At 35.1% G+C, this 22441-nt stretch overlaps 1 protein-coding gene and 1 pseudogene across 4 annotated transcripts in view; both read right to left on the bottom strand.

Annotated features, from left to right (window-relative positions):
- The window catches only part of LOC114319201 (alcohol dehydrogenase class-3-like), a 59697-nt pseudogene extending 50892 nt beyond the window's left edge, over positions 1 to 8805 (bottom strand). Inside the window, exons 1-6 of the transcript XR_014345554.1 lie at positions 8771 to 8805; positions 8112 to 8312; positions 5761 to 5803; positions 5352 to 5678; positions 2285 to 2362; positions 2128 to 2203 (exon numbers count right to left, since the gene is read on the bottom strand). The product of XR_014345554.1 is annotated as an alcohol dehydrogenase class-3-like (transcript). The remainder of the gene's footprint in view (positions 1 to 2127; positions 2204 to 2284; positions 2363 to 5351; positions 5679 to 5760; positions 5804 to 8111; positions 8313 to 8770) is intronic.
- A 1386-nt stretch (positions 8806 to 10191) lies between these two features.
- On the bottom strand, positions 10192 to 22035 carry LOC114319181 (transducin family protein / WD-40 repeat family protein). 3 transcript variants are annotated; one of them, XM_028266193.2, is made up of 5 exons: positions 21677 to 22035; positions 20482 to 21425; positions 17447 to 17548; positions 10742 to 11377; positions 10192 to 10529 (listed from the first exon to the last, which is right to left on the bottom strand). In XM_028266193.2, exons 2-5 carry the CDS (start codon positions 21130 to 21132, stop codon positions 10353 to 10355), a joined length of 1566 nt encoding a protein of 521 aa, XP_028121994.1. In that variant the 5' UTR covers positions 21133 to 21425; positions 21677 to 22035; the 3' UTR covers positions 10192 to 10352. The 3 variants fall into 3 exon arrangements, with proteins under 3 accessions (XP_028121994.1, XP_028121993.1, XP_028121992.1); XM_028266192.2 differs by having other exon boundaries at positions 21513 to 21931; XM_028266191.2 differs by having other exon boundaries at positions 20482 to 21971.
- Between the last annotated feature and the right edge of the window lie 406 nt (positions 22036 to 22441).

Raw genomic sequence — 22441 nt, 5'->3', positions numbered from 1 at the left:
CTGTAAGGGTGGGTAATGAGGCACTTGCTCGTTTTAGGGAGGATGTTTGGATGGGCCAATCTTCTTTTACTTCTGATTTTCCACATCTTTATAGAGTGGCTTGATCTCATAACTCTTCTATTGCTTCCATGGCTTGTTCACTTTTGGCTCCAATTTCCTGAAATTTTGATTTTTCTAGAAATCTTAATAATAGGGAGGCTGCATAGTTAGCGTCTTTGTTGTCCAGAATTGATAATTTCTCTTTGGCTCCTCTTCTAGAGGACAAGAGGGTTTGGGCTCTCCATTCTTCTGGAATATTTTCTTGTAAGTCCTTTTTTGATAAACTCATTGATAGTCCTCATGTTTCTCAATTTCTTTTTTGCAAAAGAATTTGGAAGGCTTGTGCTCCTCTTTAGGTGAAGGTGTTTATGTGGGTTTTGGCTCATGGAGGCATTTTGACAGATGATATATTGCAGAAACGGAGACCTAATCGATTTCTAAATCTTCAGTAGTTGTGTTGGAAGAATGGGGAATCCGTGGATCATTTATTTTTGCATTGCCCAATTGCTTTGACTCTATGGCACAAATTGTTTTTGTTAGGGGATGTTATGTGGGTAGCCCCTCAAAGGAGTGTGCATATGCTCCAAGTTGACTTTCACGCTTTCGAAGGATCGCAGAGAGCCAAAATGTTATGGTCTAGTGCGGTCTTTGTAACTTTTTGGGTTCTATGGCTCGAAAGAAATGCAAAGGTGTTTGAAGATAAATCCCAAGAGATAGATTGTTTATGGGATAGTGTGTGCCATTTAAGGGGGTTCCATTTTTTTGTTATCTAGAGATTGGTTGACAACATGTGATATGTAAAATTTTGCTTTGAGAGTTTCTTATTACGCTTTAGTTTTGTGATTTTCCCTTTTCTTTTGTAAGATGATGCCTTATCCTCACTTACTTTTTTTGATTTGTCAATAAAGTGCTTTGTTGTTGATCCAAAAAAAAAAATTTGGGGGTCATCAAATGATACTAAATTGTGATCAAATGATACTAAAATTTTGACAAGCAATGACATCCTCTCCACTTTCTTAGATTAGATGGGCACCAAAAGGCTTCTACTCCCAAGTGAATTGAATGATGTTTTAAAATGAAAGAAAGGAGCAAGTAATTTATCATACAACGTGTAGTTGGGATAGGGCTTCGCTAAAGCAAGCTACTGTAGAGGGGAGGATCATCAATTTTAATAAACAAGCTCTTTCTTACAAGTTGTGCTTGTTTAATTTTAACAAACAAGCTCATCCCTTGGAAGGTGAAGTTTACAGCCTAAACCGGGAGCCTATATTTAAGGGGGAAATAAAATTTAAAATACAAACTTCAGATACCTTAACATTACATAAAATTATTTAAATAAGGGATGATATTCTTAAAAGTACTGTGTGATCTATTAACAAAGATTTATGCAGAGGTAACAAGAATAATTGATCACTAAAAACTGATTCAGATATCAGAAATATCTATTTAGTGAGTTTGATTTCTATTTGTATGACCCTGATAAAAACAAGAACATTGAAAATAACATAAAAACTTATTGCTAAAATAGGTTAGATTATTTACGGAATAGTTCCTAATACCAAGTTGAACAATATGTACAATACTAGGCTATTAGCACAATAAATCGTCAACAAAGCAAAACTAACATTTTGATTGATTGCCTTTTCCTTTTCTTTGTTCCCTTGATAGGCATTAATTGCCTGAAATTTTGTACGAGGACATCAACTGAGTCATGATTTCAGCAATCTGAGTTGACATTATTCACATGGGGCCATGCATTGCCAATGCTTTTAGAACTAGAGTCCCTTAACATCGAAACACTTATGCTGTGTTTGGTTGGAAAATTTGGAGAGAGATTTGGAAAGGGAAAGGTGTGTGAAACTATGTGACATATAGGCATGTTTTATTCACATTTCACCTGCCTTTTCCATTTCTCTTTCCAAATCCCTTCACAAATCCTCCAACCAAACACAGCATTAGTATAGGTTCAGTGAAGTGCACTAAAGAAGATATTTAGTGACAACATAAAGATAATGTGATGGCCAATGGATCACTGGAGAATTTTAACTGTCTGCCATCAGAGACCATGTGGAGATTGCAGGTAAATACCTATATCAAACTTTTTGCTGTTAATATCAATACCGATAATACGTGAAGCACAAGCTGCTTTTGCACCCTCCGCCACCTCTCAAGTAAAAATATTTCTCTCATATCAGTATAATAGTTGCCCCAATAACATGACTAAATGGTCCAGTATAAAACTCACTGCAAAACCAACAGTCCCAAGGCCAAAAACAGCAACAATGGAACCAGGTTCTACTTTAGTTCCAGACTGCTCGAAGGCCTAAGAGACAACAAATACATGGTATAGTCAACTAAATAAATGAATATTAGATTAGAAATGAATAGTGCAATTTAAATTACGAAGTCAAAACATAAAAACTAGAAAGCAATTAGGAACCTGAAAAGCATTTGAAATGGAAAATCAAAGATTAAACAAAACAAACAAAATTTGTCTGCATAATAACGAACCATGTGAAGCAATCATGAATCATCAGATTTACTCCCAACAAAAATCCAGAGCTAAAATTAAATTGATATCAACGGCAAAGACAATATCAACAAATAGAGAAAGTACTAGGTGTAACGGGGTGCACCCCTCCCTCTCACAAACAGGTGGGTCCCGCAGTGTGTGAGCCCCACTTGTTTGTGAGAGGAAGGAGCGCATCCTTTACACTTAATATCTTCTCTGACAAAAGAGATTGCATCAGCAGACACACTATCACATTGACCAAGATCAATACTTTACACACTACAGAAAATAATTAACTGAATTTGATCTAGCAAGATTATGTCATTGTATACCAGAAAGTTTACATCATCATACACTATCACATTGACCAAGATCAATACTTTACACACTACAGAAAATAATTAACTGAATTTGTTCTGGCAAGATTATGTCATTGTATACCAGAAAGGAAAGTATTTATAAACTAGAATTCCACAGGAAGTATGACTTAAGACTCAACAAAACCTAGTCCAAACTACTTAGGGAAGCCACCACACTTTTTTCTAGGACTTTAATTTCATTTAACACATGCTATCAAGACAAAGTAGAGAGAAAATTATTTGATTTCTTTTCATAACCAATACATGCCAATGTAAATGATAATAGGAACTCAATTATGAGCAATGTCTACAAAAAGCCAAGTCACAAGGAAAAAAACACATAAAACTCAACAAAGACTTGCCACAATTTCCCAACTCAGAATGATATTGGAAAATATTCAAAAACTAGTTCGGTGAAAAAAATTTAAATATAAAAAAGCTAATTATTTTCATATAAAAAAAATCGAAAAACTCATTTTTTTATTATTTTATAATCTAGGGCCAACTTGCGCGCACCTCAACTAATCTTGAGGTCTAATGGCCCAATAGGGTGACTTGAACTCAAGACCTTAGATTTTATCCTCAAGTCTTTACCGCTCGACCAACCCATTGGGGTTTCATTATTCTCTTTTGTGGAGCATAAATAATTTTGAAAATTCAAAAATATCTTTCTTGGTATTTATTTTTTGTCAAACTAGTTTCTAATTTTTCAAAAAAAAAATCAGAAAATCAGTTCTGAAAACTCAACCAAGCAGAGGAATTTTTCAATTTCAAGCTTTGTACTTCACTCCTTTAAATTTTTTTTTTTTTTTTTTTTGATTGGCAAAGATGCTTTGTAGCTCCTTTCAAATATAATTATACAACAGATATTGCAGAGTCGAGAAATTTACATGCAAAGGCCACAAATACTAAGCAATTGCAATGCAGGTTGATCTAAATTTATTTCATCCTTTCAATATTGACCTGATAAAACCAATAACCTAGTTTCTCACTGACAACAAACAAACTATGTAGTATATATATATGATATTATGACTATATAGGCCTTCATCTTTTATCCTATGCTCAACACCAGTAGGGTCTGGTTCCAAAAGAATAACAACAACATCCCCCAAATAGGACACATTAATGTGTTTTTGGGAGAAGAAAGATTGGGTACACACCTCACCTTTGGCATAGTGTACAAAGTGGTTGCCCCGAGACTTGAATCCATAATCTCAAGGTTATTAGGCTAAAATTTTACCATTGAACCAATGGTCACCCTGCCCATTTCCAAAAGAATATTTTTAAAAAATGGGGTACCAAATATTGGAAAACATAGATCCATTGCTAACATGGGAAGTTTTCTCTCTGTTTCATCAACAACTTTGCTTTTCCCTGGGCTGGCAAGTCTTTTATGGAGCGGCCTGGGCAACGGATTGGTGCCGCAGGCACCTCGGCTCCACGCGGGCCAGCTGTGCCCGCGTTCTGAACGAGGGAGATCCTGAAAAAGACTGTCTCTGCCAGCTCATTTGGAAAGCTTTTGTGCTCACAAAGGCTTCCTTAAAGAAACATGACATCATTTCTACAACAAATCAGCAAAAGACAGACCAACACACGAATGTAGTAGTCTTATAAGAAATGCATGCTATATAAATTTATCTATTACCTTACCACTGCAAGAGCCAACAGTATATATCTTAGAATCCTTCATAAAACCAGATTTTTGCTATTCTTCCATGCACCACAGCATTGCTCTAAGCACCTTGCAAACAAGTAAAATATTGCAAGGATAACATCCCATATATTTCTTCATGGTCAGTGTATCAGTTAACAGAGATGTTCTTTAGAAGCCTAGTATACTAAAAACTAGAATATACACACCTAATTTATTTGAATTGAATTGTACTAATTTCTACATGTTGGGAATCAGTTTTCAATTTCCCATCAAAGGCACAATCAAAGGGAAGTTTACTCATGAGTCCATCGACTTAACACACAAGATAAACCGTCATCATGTCATTAATGGCAAACTGCAGACATGTGATGCTTAAAGGACACCATCACAAAAATTATCCTACATTTTCAAAGGAGTGCAAATACTGGATATCTTGGCAAAGATTCCCAGGTTTTCATTCTGAAAAAGCAATAGTATAATGAGCTCTGAGCAATTTGAAGTTACTAAGTTTAACAATGGAATAATATACTCCTTTTCAATTTTCCATTTTGTATCCAAAAGAGAAAAACCTTAACTTGAATAGAAAAGGGGGTAAAGTATAGAAATATTATGTCAAAAATGCATTATATCATTTTCCAAATCTCAGCAAGCAGGTAAAATTCAAACCAAAGGCATATAGGATTTGTGAATAAATCAAACATATTATGAATACATTTGATCAACTAGTCAGATAAACCACTAGAGTGTAAAACCATTTATATTCAGAAGCAAAAGAGCCTTTTACCAGTTGGGACACCACAACCTAGAAGGCACCCTTTCTCCAAGGGCGGCTTTTGGATCAATCTTTGCAACACTAACATCATGGACAACAGTGTACTGACTAAATGTTGAAGTTCCCATGTAACGATAAATGGAAGTTCCATTGATGGAGAAACGACTCTTGCGATCATTCATCATGACTCCAACTCCGATGGCAGCCCTAACTTTGCCACAGAGGTTCGTCTTTTCTGATTTGCAGAACTTACACTCCCTGCATTCTGCCTGGAAACAAGGTATGACATGGTCTCCAGGCTGAACTTCAGTTACACCTTCACCAATAATCTCAACAATCCTGTAATCAGAAGATTTCAATCATCCTCTCACCTTCCAGCTTCAATTTTAAAAATCTGATGTGAGATACGTAGAGTACATACCCTGCAGCTTCATGACCAAGAATGGAAAAGACCCTCAGGATCCGGCAATTTTTATGTAACAAATCAGATCGCAAGCCAGGACTTATAAGCAATTGCCAAAGAAAAATATTATAGAAACCTGAACCAGATTAGAAGAGACACTAATCTGGATGTAGGTAAATGCACAAATGAGGCTGCCTGAAACTTCCAAGATACCATTCATGAAACCAAAGAAGTACTAGAATGTAAGTGATGAAAGAAAATCCAGGTGTAAGGCTAGTAATATACACAATCAGTTCTTTGACTCCCTCCTTCCCTTCTTACTCTCTCATTTCCTCAATTCAAAATCCAAGAAGATTCAACTACAAACATGTTGGATCAGAAACTTTGGGATTTTGTCATCGGCTATGAACTTCTAGTAAAAACTGGCTTGATGGAAACAATTTTGAGTCATGTTACAATGTTTTTTTTTCCTAAAGGCAGTATTTGCCCCCATCAAAGATTAGAACAAATCCGACTTTAGGAAACAACAAACTTGATGTAAAGATATTTTGTCTCCATTTGCACAAACTAAGACAAATTCCTTCTTAAAACAAATTCAAATTTGGATTGCAAGCCTTTTATATAGGCCTCCAAGCACTTGATGGGATGGGTCATGTCCGTTGATTGCATCCGATCAGTTAAGAGTCAAATTTGGCCTGGGATCATATACCTACGGTGCCCGACCACAAGTATATTAACTGGACACATCTTATCGTCATTGAGTGCCATTTGATCCGTCCAATTGCACATTTACTCTATCAACGGCCAGGATCGCACCTATCACAATCAGACACGCAGTCGTCTGATCTGATTGGTTGTTTGACTCACCAACTGTTGCTGACTGGGTTGCACCTGGATCGCACCACATCATTGCCACCAAGGTTTTTGTATCAAATAGAAAAGCACGTCCATGGCGCCACCAATGCACCACATTGCCCATGCTATGCACGCGTGAGTTGCACCATCCTTACGGTGCGCATACATGCATGCATGCGTACTAGCATCCTTCTCCACAATTCCTTGTTCAAGGAAATATTCCAGCTAGTCCTTTATTAATTGTTGAAACTTTTGTCATGTTTCGGACAAGCATTAAAAGTGTTTAAAGAAGCTTTCCTATGGAATAAGAAGGTTTTTGAAAAAACAAACAAAATAAACTCAAATTAATTTTCAAAAAATCCCTACACAACGTCTAGTTAAAACCCACAGCATTCTCTCAGCCCCTTAGCTCTGTAAGCAGGAAATTACAATATTGTCCCACAACCCCCCCCCCCCCCCCCCCAAAAAAAAAAAAAGAAAGAAAAAGAAGTCCCAGAAGACTTGAGATGAATTTGAATCTAGAATCCCGTCTATGAAATGACTCAAAATCAAGAAATACAATTCCATGGAGACTGATAAGCAAAACAACTTTTGAATTACAAACTCCATATGCATATGAATAATTCTATGAACCTTACCCCGAATGTGTGGTTAGGATTGAATTTGTATTCTAGAGTATATTTGTAGAATAAATTTAAATCATAAGATGATAGTTAAGTCTGGATTTGTAATATTGCTGTCCATCGATCGATCCATCAATGAGATCACACTCCAAACACATAGAGAACCAAAAATTGTTAAGGGTACAAATCCAACAACAGATAGTAACTTCAAATTTAGTGGAAAAAGAATATAGATCTAAACTAGGATTAGTATAGTTGGGAAAGCGTAGAATACAGGGTGCAAGTATAGAAGCATTGGGTGGGTGTAAATATAGTTTTGCTGTGCTTGGTTGGGGAATTTAAAAAGGGATTTGGAAAAGAAAAAAGAAAAAGTAGGTAAAATATGAATAAAATATTATTACATTTCAACTAATTTCACACATTTTTTTCCTTTTTCTTTCCAAATCTCTCAACCACACACGGTATAAATGAATGGTTCCCTTCCCAAATCTCTCAACCAAACACAGCATAAATGAATTTGGCTTCCCATTAAATGGAACAGACAGTTGAGATTTCATTCCGATAAAATGGAGATTTATTATTAGTAAGAGTTATTTACGTGGTGTTTGATCGGAAAATTTAATAAGAAATTTGAAAAATAAAAGAAAAAATATGTGACAAACTAGGTAAAATATAAGTAAATTTTATTCATATTTCACCTCCCTCTATCATTTTCCTTTCCTTTCCAAATCCAGCCACATATCCTTCAACCAAATATAATTTGAACGAAGTTTCTTATCGGTCTATAAGAAGATAGGCCAGTTAAATGTTTTCTTAACATTCTTATCGAGTCTTTTGTTTAATAATTTTTATCGATATCCAGTTGAAATTTTAACCAATTCCATGAATACCTTGTCAGTATAAGCATGGGTGTGGCAGAGTGAAGTGAACAGTATCTGGATTCGGACTTCGCCGGCTTGAGGCGGACACACCTGTACCTCTTCAATCACCAACGCCTTTTTCGGTTCCCAATCAACCACAGCTTTTACCCAAACAACATCAAAATCAATCCCATTTACCCAATTTACATGCAGAGAGAGAGATAGAGAGAGACTACATATCTTTTTATTACAATATTATTTTTAAATAAAATTATTATTATAGACATCGATACACTCTTGAAGTTTTTTCGATACGTATCTTTAAACAAGTAAAAATCTTCTATATTCTACTCTCTTTTTTTTTCACTCACTCGATTATCACATATGAAAATTCATGCAAATTGTAAACTAATTTTCTGAATTTATTTTTTGCACATTTGAAGACTTGTGTTACCAATCACAATCATTACTGAATAATTTGTCTAAGTTTAAACTTGTGTTACTGAATAACCTAGTTTAGTTAGATCTTGTCGAATTGTTACCTCTAATTCAATCATGAATTGTCAATTTTTTGAAATATATTTGAAAATTCAATACGAAAAAAAATATCAAATTGATATTGTTATTATTATTATTTTCGTGTTTAAAAACACTCATTATTATAAGATTAGCTTTTTTTAAATTAAGAACCTCATCAAAGCTACGAATTTCATCTGAACTGACATTGTGATACTCTATTCATCTCACTGTATTGGGATTGTCAATTCATATTATGTTAAGATTTTATGGATGGATTTAATTCTAATTGGAATGGGTATCTCATTAGAAGACTTACTTTTTAATAATTTCATTTGAAATTATTATAATAAATAAAATAAAAAACTAATAGGTAAGGGTCCGAAGTAATAAAGTAGACTATTAGCACCACTCTATCCAAATATAAGTAATAAAGTAAACTATTAGCACCACTCAAATGTATGAAAAAGGAGCATTTGGCAGAAAAAACAAGTAACAAAATGCATCCATCAAATCAGAGTAGATTTCTTTCTTTTTTGAGAACAGAGTAGATTTCTTTCAATATGCAGGGGTCTGCCAACAACTCCATTTCTTTTTCCAAGATAAAGAGCATAAACACTTGAAATTTTTACACCATTGCCTTAGATCATCTCCAACGCTAAATCAAAATTGGTATCAGATTCAAATTTTGATAAAAAAGTTACTTTTTTATGCTCCAACCGTTACACCAGATTGATATCAAAATGAGATTTCAACAAAAAAAGCATCAAACTGAGAACGAGACACAGATTTTACCAAATCACTGTTACTGACCGTTGAAAGAGGTACACCGGTCAACCAGCCGGTTGCCTGGCCGGTTGACCAACCGGTCAACCAGTAAAAGATTCAAACAGTTCAGGAAAAAAAATTCAAACCGTTAAAAAAAAAAAAAATATTTGCCTAACCGGTCAACCGGCCGGTCGACCACCCGGTCGTCCCGAAAAAAGTTCAAAAAGTTCAAAAAAAAGTTCAGACAATTCGTGAAAAAAAAAAAAAAAAAAAAAATTTTGCCTAACCGATCAACCAGCCGGTCGACCACCCGGTTGTCCCGGGATAGATTTGGTGAAAGATGAACTGTTGGAGTGAGTGGTATCAAATTTGGTGAAATGGGTCATTTTTTACTCAGATTTGATGAAAAATTTGAGTCAGCGTTGGAGATGCTCTTAGAGAACAATCCGATAAAACATACTCAAATATATGAATTTTGCTTCCCAACCATACTCCAACAAAAGTTTACCATACCATGTCTAAACATTTAAGGCCATGTTTGGCATGTGACAAAAAAATTAAAAAGTCAAAAAATTACTCAAAAAGTTAAAAAATAATCACTTTTCACCAAAAGTCAAAAATTACGATTGCACAACTCTCAATCCTAATTTTTTCCTACACACTAATTTATATAATTTTTTAATACACATTTTTCTATAAAAAGTCAAAAAGTTAACCCAAACAACTATATTTTTTTCCTCAACTTTTTAGTCCAAAAAGTGCACTTATTTAGGACATCCCAAACAACCCCCAAGTATCAGATTGAAAGATGCAAGAGGAAAAAAGCATGGCAAGAAATGAAGATTTACAAGGGAAAGATATGTGCCAAAATTTGGAAAGACGAAACAAATTGAACCCACATATTTACAAATACACCAACCAATAAAATTAGAATGAAAGAAAAGCTATATATATACACATATTTAGCACATCTCAATTGCCTGTTTTCTCAAGCTGTCTTCTTATTCTTAGAACGGCTTGGTCCCCATACACGAATTGTTTGATCATCACTTGCTGATGCTAACATCTGAGGCCTCTTAGGGTTCCAGCTCACACAATTCACAGTCATTGAATGGCCAGAAAGGACCTCAACTGGATTAGAACTTCGCCGGTTCCAGATGTAGACCTGGTAAGAGACAACATTTTGAGCTTGGTTTGCTTTGTGAGAAATTAAATATTGTAAATTTTGTGCAAACACATCAAGTTCTTCATATGTAGGTGTACCAAGGTTTTCAATTGTTAAAACAAGTTTTTAAAATAAAAAAATAAAATTAAAATTAAAAAAAAAAAAGAGAAAAGAAGCAGCCGCTCACTAGGGGACTTGGTGAAAAAGCGTACCTGTGAATCCTCACTGCCGCTGGCAATAAATGTGCTATTCAACCCACCAAAGCAGGACCGTATCACATACTTGTGTTGCTTGTGACCCTCATACTTCAAGGGTTTCACCCATATCCCAGCAACATCCCACATATGGATCTCCTGGCTGTTAAGGTTGACTATAAGGTATTTACTATCCCCTGATATGGAAAGGGATGTGATTGGGTGCTCCTCTGAGATGACTCGCTCAGCATTTGTTGTCACATTTAATATCCGAATTTCTTTGTCAGAAAATACGCTGATAAGATTTTGTCCATCTGGTGTCACAGCAAGATCCAAAATCTTAGGCATCCTAGTCCCTTTCCATGCCTTAATCTCATTACCTTCACAGTCCCACATGTAGATGCCCTTTTCTGCTTCGGAGCTGCCACAGACAAGTCGCTTTGAATCAGGGAACCAAGCACATGAGCTAACCGTGAAGCCAGGATTCCCAAATGTGTGCTTGCAAGTACCTGTTTCCACATCCCACAGTTTGAGGACTTCCCCATTTCCACACGTGAGCAACATTGTGTCATTAGGGCTCCATGATACAAAGGACACTGGGTTTTGGTGGCTTCGTAGTGTGTGTTTCAATGTTATCTTACCATCTTGCAGCACCTTGAATAAATAAATCAGAATAGAAATTGAGTACTATAACATCAAAAAAAAAATATTAGAAAGTTGTACTTCAAGAAATGGAAAAGTAGAAACGTCGCACAAAGCATAAAATCCGACACTAGATTGACTCAACATGGAATTTAACACATCACAAGAAAGTTGATGCAGTTGGCACAAAATTTCCAATATCCAATGAACCTAATGGTTAGACCACAAAATCATTTGAATTTATACCAACTAACAAGTGTTTTAGTCAACAACAAAATTCAGCAACTCAACCAAGTCCAGGAATTTATGGTTTTATTGACAAGTATTAAAGTGTCCTAAGGCCCGGATTCATTGGATTTAACCATGTTTCTGAATAAGGAGTGTATACTTCAGAAGGATCTCATACTTCAAATTCTCACACTTAGTGTAAACAACTAAACAATCATTGTTTCTTGAGGTCATAAAAAGCATATTAAAAAATTTTAATGTAACACAATAAAAACAAATGTATTCATCACTATTTCCAGGTTCGATATTCGTCCGAGTTATCAAACTAAACATTCATGCCTCACCTGAATTGGCAGTTGGAGTCACTCAAGCCACTAAAAGATTTAAGTGTCCAACTTTCCAGAGGTGCTTGGTTAAGAAGTTTTAACTTCCTGAACAAGCGAAAAGGAAAAGTGAAAAAAATGGAGTAATAGTCAAGTCTCCTAAATCAGTGGAGTATGATAGAAGATGAAATAAAGAATATCAGAAAAATTCCATCAGTTCCACATTTTCTGCAGCTGCCATTTGGGTGTTCAATCGTTGCACAAAAAGATCTCTTGATTATCTGGGAAAACATTTCAAGCATCATATCTATGTAATTCAACATTTCAGCTAAGGTGTAAAAAACACTGACGGTTATCAGATTAGTAATCACACAAAACTGTCTGTATTGCAAACAATCTCAAGCTATAAGTGAAATTATTCTAGATAAGTCCAAAAGCTGTGTTCCTTTCTTCTACATGTCCCCTTTTAATTACAAAATAAATAAAAACTGATTTGAAGGGGAATAATGCCAAGAAAATATAACATGGTAGAGATATTTACCAAGAAGGGAGAAACAAGGAAAACATCCATATCCAGCATAACTGACCCAATAGTAACACTAGAGACCCAGTTCTCCCTAACAAAGGGCAAAAAAAATTAAAATAAAATAAAATAAAGAGCAAAAATATTGATTCCTGTAACATATGCAGAAGTCTAAACATTTTATAATTTCTCTCCTTCACAAACCCCATATGGACGCTTCCATAATAACTTCCATCCAAGACAAAACACCTTCATATGTCATCCTTCCTGCTATTTGATCCTCAAAAGATAATATTCATCCATGTTAGACCATTAGAGTTCAAACCAGGCTTAGTGAAATCATACTGCAATTTAAAGATGACATATGGCTCTTTCGGAATGCCTTTCATTCTAAGCTGAAAATCAAACACAACCTGAAATATTTAAGCATTATTTTTGCTCCATTAAATCTATTAAAAAAAATCCCAATCTGCCTGAATCAGTTCACCACTAACAATCAAGGTTGCCATGTAATAGAGAAAGGAGAGTTGATAGGCATAACTCAACTTAGAACAATATTAACTGATGAGTGAAAATGGTCATCGATTTTTGTCTTTTTCAAATTTCAGTGATGGCCTCTTGCTGTAGCTATTGAATTTTATGTGGATGAAAATCAAAGGTTATCATAAGCAAGTGGTCCATAAAATTCTGGCTAGAGCTTTAAATCATTTAACAACTCAGACTCTTGTCAGGTGTTCAAGTCCTCATGATTTTGGGTTATGAAAAGCAACTACAAAACCAAATCATCCTTCATCAAGGGAACTGGCTTTCTGACAAGCAACAGAATAAGGGATGAATTCTAGAGAGATGTTTTATTCAATGTTGTTATCTTACTATGATTGTTGATGATCTTTATATCAACTTCAAAGAGTTGTGACATTGTTGAGAACAAAGAGTGTTTCTAGAGATATCTACAACCTAGGAAGTGAACACCCTTAAAATCCAGTCTCACTTGTACAGCATCATTATGGTGGATACTTCTATAATAAGGTAAGATGGGCTCAAACAATTGAAAGCAAATCATTCTTCACATCTTTGGATTCTGAAATTGTAAGTTTAAATTGTCGTTTGATATAATTGAACTACTAAATTATTTAATTCAACTGAGCATATAGCTCTTGATAGAGCTGAATGATCAAAAAAATATTCATATAGCCGACTCTACTTGATTGGGACACAAGGCTAAGTTTGGTCTGATTTATATAATTTAATTAAACATTGTCTGGTTTATATAATTTAATTAAACATCCGAAAAAATAAACAGGTAGGATCAACTTCCACCTAGTGAATGACTCTTTTTACACTCCTCTTTAACTTTTTGTTAGAGCCATATTTCACAAAACAACCCATGGGATTCATGATTCTTTCATGTTTGCAAATTTGCAGAGACCAGATAGAAGCAAGGCTGCAGAGAACTGTCACAATTCTCGAACTTATAGTTACAAAAATAAGATGAAATGTGAGTGCATGGATGAAACAGCTCTTTGATCTCTAATTGGCCTGAAATTTTGCATGCATGATGGGCATGGGCCATGGGAGTAGTATGTAATCCAAAGGTTATTTTTTGAAATGTCAATTTGACATATAGTTAGTTATGAAGAGGTAAAAATATAAATTTTATAAATTTTTACACCGGATATGTTGATCCTACCTTATATCTTCAACACACTTCATAATATATATATATATATATATGACTTTACACTTCAGTGAAAGAAGGCATGAAGTGGGTACCACCTGTATACATTATAAGAAAACCAAACAAAACACCTACATATATGGGGTGTTTGGCCAAGGCTATTTTTTGGCTTTTTGGGCTAAAATCTACAAAAAGACAAAATAAGCTAAAATAGCCAATAAAACAAAGGCTTCGTTTGGGAAGTTGCTATTTTAGTAGGCTATTTTAGTTTTTGACTATTTTAGTAGGCTAAAATTTTTGTGTTTGGGAAGATGATTGGATTTTTTTGTGGTTGGATGTGATGTTTGTGAGAGAAAAAGTGAAATGATTATGGGTTTGATGTGATATTTTGTCTTATTAGCTATTTTAGCCTATTTTGTCTTTTTGTGAATTTTAGCCTAAACTAGGCTATTTTTTTTCTTGCCAAACACCCCCAAAATGTCATATCAAACTCATAATCATTTCACTTTTTATCTCACAAATATCACATCCAACTACAAAAAAATCCAACTATCTTCCCAAACACACAAATTTTAGCCTACTAAAATAACCAAAAACTAAAATAGCCTACTAAAATAGCAACTTTCCAAACACCTACATAATATACATATGCTCTTTACTCAAAAATCTTTATAAAGTCAAAACATTAGTTCTAGAATGGTTAACTAAACCTGAGAACCAATACAAAGTAATGCAACCAAAATGCAAATCAGCATCAAGTTGAGAGAGAGAAGACAAATCCCCAATTAGGGGTAAACCCCCAAGGGTTAGAGAGAAAAACCAAAGCTCTTAGGATCAAACAAATTCTATTTTCTTTAATTAAAAACTAAGTACAAATGAGATTAGATCACCCTATTTATAGGCTACAGGACACTTGATTTACTAATTGAACATTTACATACAACTCATTTTTAACACTTTTTTTTTTTGATAAATAAAAGGAAAGCATAACTCATTTTTAACACTGAGCCTAGTTATTCTAATTTCTACTATATCAGCACTCCTCCTATTGGAAGAAAGTTGCCCTCAAGTTTAAGCAGCAGCTAAGTGAACTCAATCACACCACTCAGCTAAGAAACTTGTCCTCAAGTTTATGCATAAATTGTGTTATGAAGAATGTGGAACATTGTTATTATGAAGGGATTCATCACATAAGACGTGTTCAAATGGTTCAAGCAATGTTGTCCGCAAAGTGTCAATAAAGTGTCCGATATTATTAATTTAATTTTTTTAGTAGGATACATTGAAGAAGTGTCAGACACATTTCTAGAGGTGTCGGACATAAAATGCTTCCTTTGCAGAAGTGTTTGTCCTATACCTTAAATGGTGCATCATCTTACCAAAATTATGTATGACATGTAAAGTCCATGTGAATTGGGGAAAAAGGACAAAGGCTAATACACAAAAGGCATCACACATAAAATGTATACAAAGAAACAAAAGAATAGAACAGATTTTGAACAAATATAAAGCAATAATAGTGATCCAAAACAGAAGAAATTATTGGGGATATTATATATTTTATAAAGTAAATAAAGAAGACTACCAATGTAGGCCGAAAGGTACCACATTAAGGCCGCTTAAGTTACATTTTATGGTCCTTGAAGTATGGTTATTTGGCAGAGATGATACGTTTTGTGTACTTATGCAAGTTTGGTGAACAACATGCAATTTCAAGCGAAAAGTGGCACATAAGCAAGTCCTCCACTCGAATAATAGAAAATCGCCACCTGTCAGTCCGCCACACGTGCCCATCACTGCTCAAGAGGCCTACCTTAGGAAGCGTGTGCGAAATTTCTAGTGCGTTTTTCTGAGAATAAAAGGAAGAAAAATAGACTGGACTAGGGTACGGAATTTTTGGGGGCTGCACTAGAGAGCCTATGAAGCTAAGACAAGCAACTTGTGATCATCCATGGAGGCTACCATTACTACCATCATCTTCTCCCCCTCTCCATGAGCGGCTAAACATCTCTCTTAGGGTTCCCTAGCCAAGCAACCAGAATTGTAGTATTTGATTTTGTAATGTTTTGAGTGAGATATTCATGAAATTTTTGAGTTTTAATTCAATGTTATTCTACCTTTACTCTTCATTCAATTTCTGTGTACAATACTTTAGAATGAAAAAAGAAAACCCTATATCCAACAATAAATTCAAAATGAAGCCAAAAAAATTTCATCATCCACATAGGTTTATAAGATATCCTTCAAAAAGGAAGCCAAAACCAAACTTCCAATGGTTTGAAGTTTAAAACCAACTCATTTTCATTGTATCATTCATCAGCTCAGAGAAGGATAATTGAGTTCTAGTGATGGAAACCCATGCTGTATTTAATATCTTCAGGGGAATAGCTTATTTTCTTCCTTCTAATATTATTCAATTTTTATACAAGGGACTTGACTTTCTGAGATTCAAATGACCATATATGCGATGTACTGCCGGAAGAATGAGTTTCGGCCCAAAATAGACAAACCATTAACAATAGGATGAATTAGACCAAAACAACTGAATATTCATCAGGATGGAACAAAGGGTGTATTACTCAATTTTCTAAGCTGAAACTAGAAAATTCACTGTGAAATTCAAAAGGATTTTGTAAATATTGTTCCAAGCACTGCAGATTTATAAAACATTTAGAAGATTATTAGTCATCCCAGCAACATAGATCTCCCTCCCAGGATTTTCTAAAAAAACCAAATTCCATATTCCATATAGGAATTTCCCAACAGAGACCGGGGATTGTTTGGGAAGTGCTAGATTAGTATACTTTTTGATTTTTTACGAAAAAATGTGAAATGTGGATTGGGGTTGAAGTGATGTGGTATAGAGGTCATATGACCCAAATAAGATGATTCTGATCCAAATAAGATGATGTGCTAAAATAGCACCACCCAACATTCAAACTCTTATTTGATGTTTCTACTGCATACTTTAGTATAAAAAAAAATTCCCGGCAATTTGCATAAGATGAGATCCATATCACATAGCCCATAATAAATAATCAAATATGCTAAGTAGGTGTTTGGGATAAACTAAAAAAGTGCACTTTTTTTACCTACATACACTTATTTGGGTCACATCAATCAACATCTATCAACATCTCCTCTTTACTTTTCTAACCACTCTCTCTACTTTTCTACACAATTTTTTATAAACAGTCAAAAAGTGCACTTATTTAGAACATCTCAAACCAAACATACAAGTAATCAAACATATGATATTTACTAAGAATGACATAAACTTGCTTTTATAATTCAAACGCACGTAGCTTAAAGGAATGATTTAATAGTACCTTCCATATAATGGCCGAGCAGTCACATGATGATGAGGCCAAGTGTTCCCCATTGTTGGAAAACTGGACGAACCAAACTTCATGCTTATGGTCATGCAAAATCTGCAACAATGTAAAATTGTAATTCAGTAATACATATATTTAACAATAGAATATCAGAACAAATAAAACTTCCTAATTGGTCCAACCCACATTTTCAAGAATTTACAAAAATAACATGCATCACTTTTCAAAAAAAAAAAAAAAAAATCAATAAAAGAACCTAGTAATCCCATGGTTATATTTCATATCTTCAACAAGTTCTACCAAAGCAACATGGAATGAATAACTATATTTGGGAATTTTACATCACTGGTCAGGTCATAACAGCTATGCATATCATATATCATACAAAAATATCCAAAAATACATCTACCTGTACTCAGATACACTGTCACAGTAAACCTACAAAAGCTGTTATATCTAAACATGGATTCTAACCAACAATGCATCCCCTAAGCAAAACAACTCTACAAATAAGAATTTCACAATTCCATGAAAAGGACTGAAATTTCTAGATCACACTCACAAGCACACATGCTCTGAGACTGTCCATGCCACCCACAACCTTGTACTATTGATTTATGTAACTTGGGAACAAACACTACCTAATACTATTGACTAATATAACTCAAGAACTAGAAACAATGGAAATGAAATGGAAGAATAAGAAGGCTTAATGAAAGAAGTGGTAACAAACATATACAAAAATTACAATATTGTAGAATCCAACTCAACGAGCAAGTAAAGGATCATATGTAGTAAGAATGGGCTTGTCAGAATGGGCTAGACCAAAATGAACGCCTAGCCGTACAAGATCGATGGTCGGAAAAGGTGCACCAACTAGACTTATCAAGACGAGAAGCACAAAAACCCTGATCAAAGGATATCGGGGATGAGAAAAGATAAGCAGAGATTGACAATAGAATAAATCATTTCACTGATCTGAACTAATTGACATTTGGATTGAGAGTGGCGTCGCATGGGGATCTGCAAGAACTGGAATTCACATTCCAAGAAAATATTCCATGGGAAACAACACTCAACAATGACACACAATTGTATAAAAAGGGAATGGGAAGAAGAATGGAGGTATGAACAATTGAAAACATTACTACCACTTTTCATTTCTATTTTCCCAAAAACTAAGTGCGTATCACTTACTTGACTATTGGACCTTCCTCCTGCCGGAAAACCCTTGTTAACTCTCACTGGTTGTGCATTTTTGTAGGAACCCAGAGGCCATGCAGGATCATCTTGCTCTCAACAGCGGAATGAATTTTCCCCCACACAGTTGGTGTTGTCTATGGGAAAAAGAGTCCCAAAAGATGAGCAGGTGAACCTCAATGGAAAGAAATCAAGAAGATAATCTCTTAAAAGGAAATTATGGAGATCCATCCCAAAACAATGAGAGAAACTTAGGGAAACAACTATACAGCAAGAACAAGCACTTCGTGAAAAAAGCGAGGTCCACAAATTGAAAGCACGAGTTGATCAAAGAGAAAGGAAGATAGATAAGCTCGCAGATCAAGTCTATTGCTCGAGTCCGAACTAAGAAACATGTGAGGAGAACCTGAAGATGAGACCCGAGGAAGACAGAACGTCCAAACCCCATTTGGACTAAAACCTGCGCAACACAGGGATCTGCGTGCGTCGGAATAATGATAGGACCTTTCCAATGAAATATTCCATGGGAAATGACACTCAATAATGGCACACGATTGTATAAAAAGGGAGTGAGAGAAAGAAAGGAGGTATGAACAATCACCAACACTATTTTCCATTCCCATTTTTTCTAAACATTAAGCGCATATCACTGACCTGACCATTGAAGCTTCCTCTAGCCACAAAACCTTCAGTTGGGCAACTCTCAATAGTTGTGCTTTATGTGGGAACCTGGTGGCTCGTGCAGAATCACCTTGCTCTCAACTGTGTGTGGAATTTCCCCCTCACACGTAAGACAGTGATTTTGCAATTATGGTAACCAGTCTTAGGTACATCAATAGGGCTTATAAAATCTGGTTCTTACAATGACAAGCATAATCAAGTCTCCCATCACTTTGCTTGTAATTAGTTCATTAACGAAAAACAACACTCTATTGAAGAGAGAAAATAAAATGTGAATGATAAAGAAGGAGATCTCATCATAAAATACAACAAGGAGATATTGTCATATAAATAATGAGATATAAAAGGGAAAGTCAAACCATAGTATTAGTAGTACACAAACTACTACAATAATAGATTGCATTTATCCAAAAATTACTCTAAGCATAACAATGTCTCCAAAGAGAAACAAGTTGACAATTGAACCAGCTCACTCAAAACAAGAAGTGTTCCAATAAAACAGGATTCAATTTAGGAATGGCAATTTCTCTGGCCCCACCCCAAAATTAAGAAAATAAGGCGGGGAAGAGTTTTACGTACCCTGCCCCTGCCATGATTATATTTATTAAATCTCTTTGCATGTATATCATATATATATATATATATATATAATTCAGTTTTCTTAAATACAGCAAGACTAAAACACCAAAATAATACACTTAACACTCATTTTCACTTCTTTATCTCTCATCTTACATCTTTTAACTTTCATCAATTATCAATCATTATCTGTCAATCAATTAGCTCCCAAATTTGACCATTACAGAGAACAAACACAGCACAACCAGAGTGTTCTCCACATAAAAGTGAACAGCCAAGTAAATCAATAAGTTGGGGCTCTTATGAAATAACAGCATGACAAGCTATACCAACCTTCCAATCAAGTTGAGTGTTAAGAAGAGTATTCCGAGTAATAATCATCTTTAAATTTTAGTACAAACAGCTTATAAGGAAACCAACCATAGATCTAATCATAACAATGCTGTGCTGGATGGCTAACTATCAGAAAGGATTGGCAGAAATTCTTATATATCAGATAGTTTAACTTAAAAAGTGAAGCATTCTAAGCTTTGAAGCATACATAAATTTAACATTGGCAGTTGACACACCTGAATGGTTTCTGTAGGAATCTGATCTCGACCACATAGATGGTCCTCGTAGAGTGATACTGAATCAAACGAGTTGTGGTACATACATGAATCTATTTGGCCATTAACAGCCATTTCAACCAGATGATCCAATCTCCTATCCGGAAGTGTTATAGGAGGTGGAAGCAATTTTTCCATTTCAGTCAACAATTTTTTCCGTGATTCAATGACAACATCATCATCATCAACCTTACCCAAGCCCATCTCCTTGAGCGAAAGAACTCCAAAAGCAAGGTTGTGAACCTTCTCTCTACCCACATGTAATGCAGAAATCTGTTTGCGTAGAACTGACAAAGCCGAAGAATCATCCCCGCGAATCAAATACTCCAAAAAGCTTTGTCTGCACACGAGAAACAATGCCGAAGCTCTTGTTTCATCCGTCAACTCCTTAAGCCCATGAAGTGTGTCAATGCAAGTATCCCAATTTGCATTCAGAATTTGAGATTCAAGCAATCCTAATTCCACAGATTTGTATGAAATACCAGACTCCGATTCCAACAAAGCCGCTGACTTTTTAAAACCCAGAGAATAAAGACATTGAATAATAATCCTTACAAATTCATGTTTCTTGATTAGGCCTTTAGGGCCAATCATTGTTGGCCTATTCTCCATTGATGCAGGACCTTTGGCTGCAAATATGGCCAGGAGGACGACTCCTGCCTAATATTATTCCAAAAATTCAAAAGAGTCCCTAACTTTGCGAGTAAGAAATGAATCAATAGTAACTTTTACACCCAAAAGATTCCCGCAAGCACAGAACTATAGAAATTATAACAGATTAGATAACAAAAATTGAAACCAATTACCCAAAAAACAACATGAAAAGGTTTTGGAAGAAAAACCCCGCATCTCAAGTACCCAAAATTGACAAATGCCCTCTGCCCCAGACCCCCTCAAAATGATAACTGCAAAAAATAGCAGAACAAGATAGGAAAAATTAACCTAAATACAACAAAACTCAAAATGACAACTGGAAAAAATAACCAAAATACCTTAATTTAAGGTGAAATTTTTGGCATAAAAAAAATATCTCAAGGACCCAAAAGTGTCTATTCCATTGAAAGGCCAAAAAACCAAAGATTGGGAGAAAAAAAATATATTTGTGGAATTATTAAGGAGAAATGAAAGAACCCTAAATTGCAGTAACAAAGAATACCCAAAAACAGCTATCTGAACTCGTAGCCGAGCTACCCAGAAGAAGTGGAAACAAACTAAGAGGACAAATTCGAAACTGGAAACTGGAAGAAACTGCAGAGAGCAGAGCAGAGAAGAGAAGAGTCGAAAGTGCGGTTACAGATCGAGAGACAGAGACGGGGAAGACCGGTCGACGCCTCCTGTAGCCAACGAGGAATTTTTGGGTGCCAATAGGTAGATTTGGATTTGATAGTAAAATATATTACACTTATGAAAAATACTCGAGTATCCCCAGTCCAATAAAAAAACCATTCAATACGTCACCTGTTCATATTTCATGATTAATCATTAGAGTTAGGATATGAGAAATGTTTGGAGCTTTTTTTTTTTTTTTTTTAAGGGAGGTTTCATGATCTCAATTTAATCTTGGACCATGATCTTGGACCATGATGTATGTATGAAGTATTCATGTATGTATAAACCTCACATTATGAGTTGTTAAGATGATAGTGAGAGTTGTGGTGATCATGTATGTGTGGAGATGATATATCTCCTCTAATTGAAATAATACTTACCGACTCTAAAAATTCAATTAAATATCTCACATGAGTGTGAGACATGTGAGACATTCAATTAAATTCAATTAAGTCTCATATGGACCACACACTCATGTGAGACATTTGATAAAATTTTTACGGTTTAGTATTTTTTGATTAGGAATGGCAATTTAAACCCGGCCTGACGGGAACCCGACCCAACTAGAATGGATTTTTCTCGAAAATTACTC

The sequence above is a fragment of the Camellia sinensis genome, chromosome 12, assembly GCF_055761805.1.
Source record: "Camellia sinensis isolate YWXY chromosome 12, ASM5576180v1, whole genome shotgun sequence".
In the NCBI taxonomy this organism is placed as follows: Eukaryota; Viridiplantae; Streptophyta; class Magnoliopsida; order Ericales; family Theaceae; genus Camellia; species Camellia sinensis.
This window is presented reverse-complemented; position numbering and strand designations above follow the sequence as displayed.

Bases quoted from the DNA above. Each gene is read 5' to 3' on its own strand.
- LOC114319181 (XM_028266193.2), bottom strand. From the start codon at position 21,132: ATGGAGAATAGGCCAACAATGATTGGCCCTAAAGGCCTAATCAAGAAA. The intron at 17,549-20,481 runs GTGTGTCAACTG...ACATTGTTGCAG, and splicing joins TTCCTACAGAAACCATTCAG to ATTTTGCATGACCATAAGCA. The intron at 10,530-10,741 runs GTACGCTTTTTC...GTCTCTTACCAG, and splicing joins GCGGCAGTGAGGATTCACAG to GTCTACATCTGGAACCGGCG.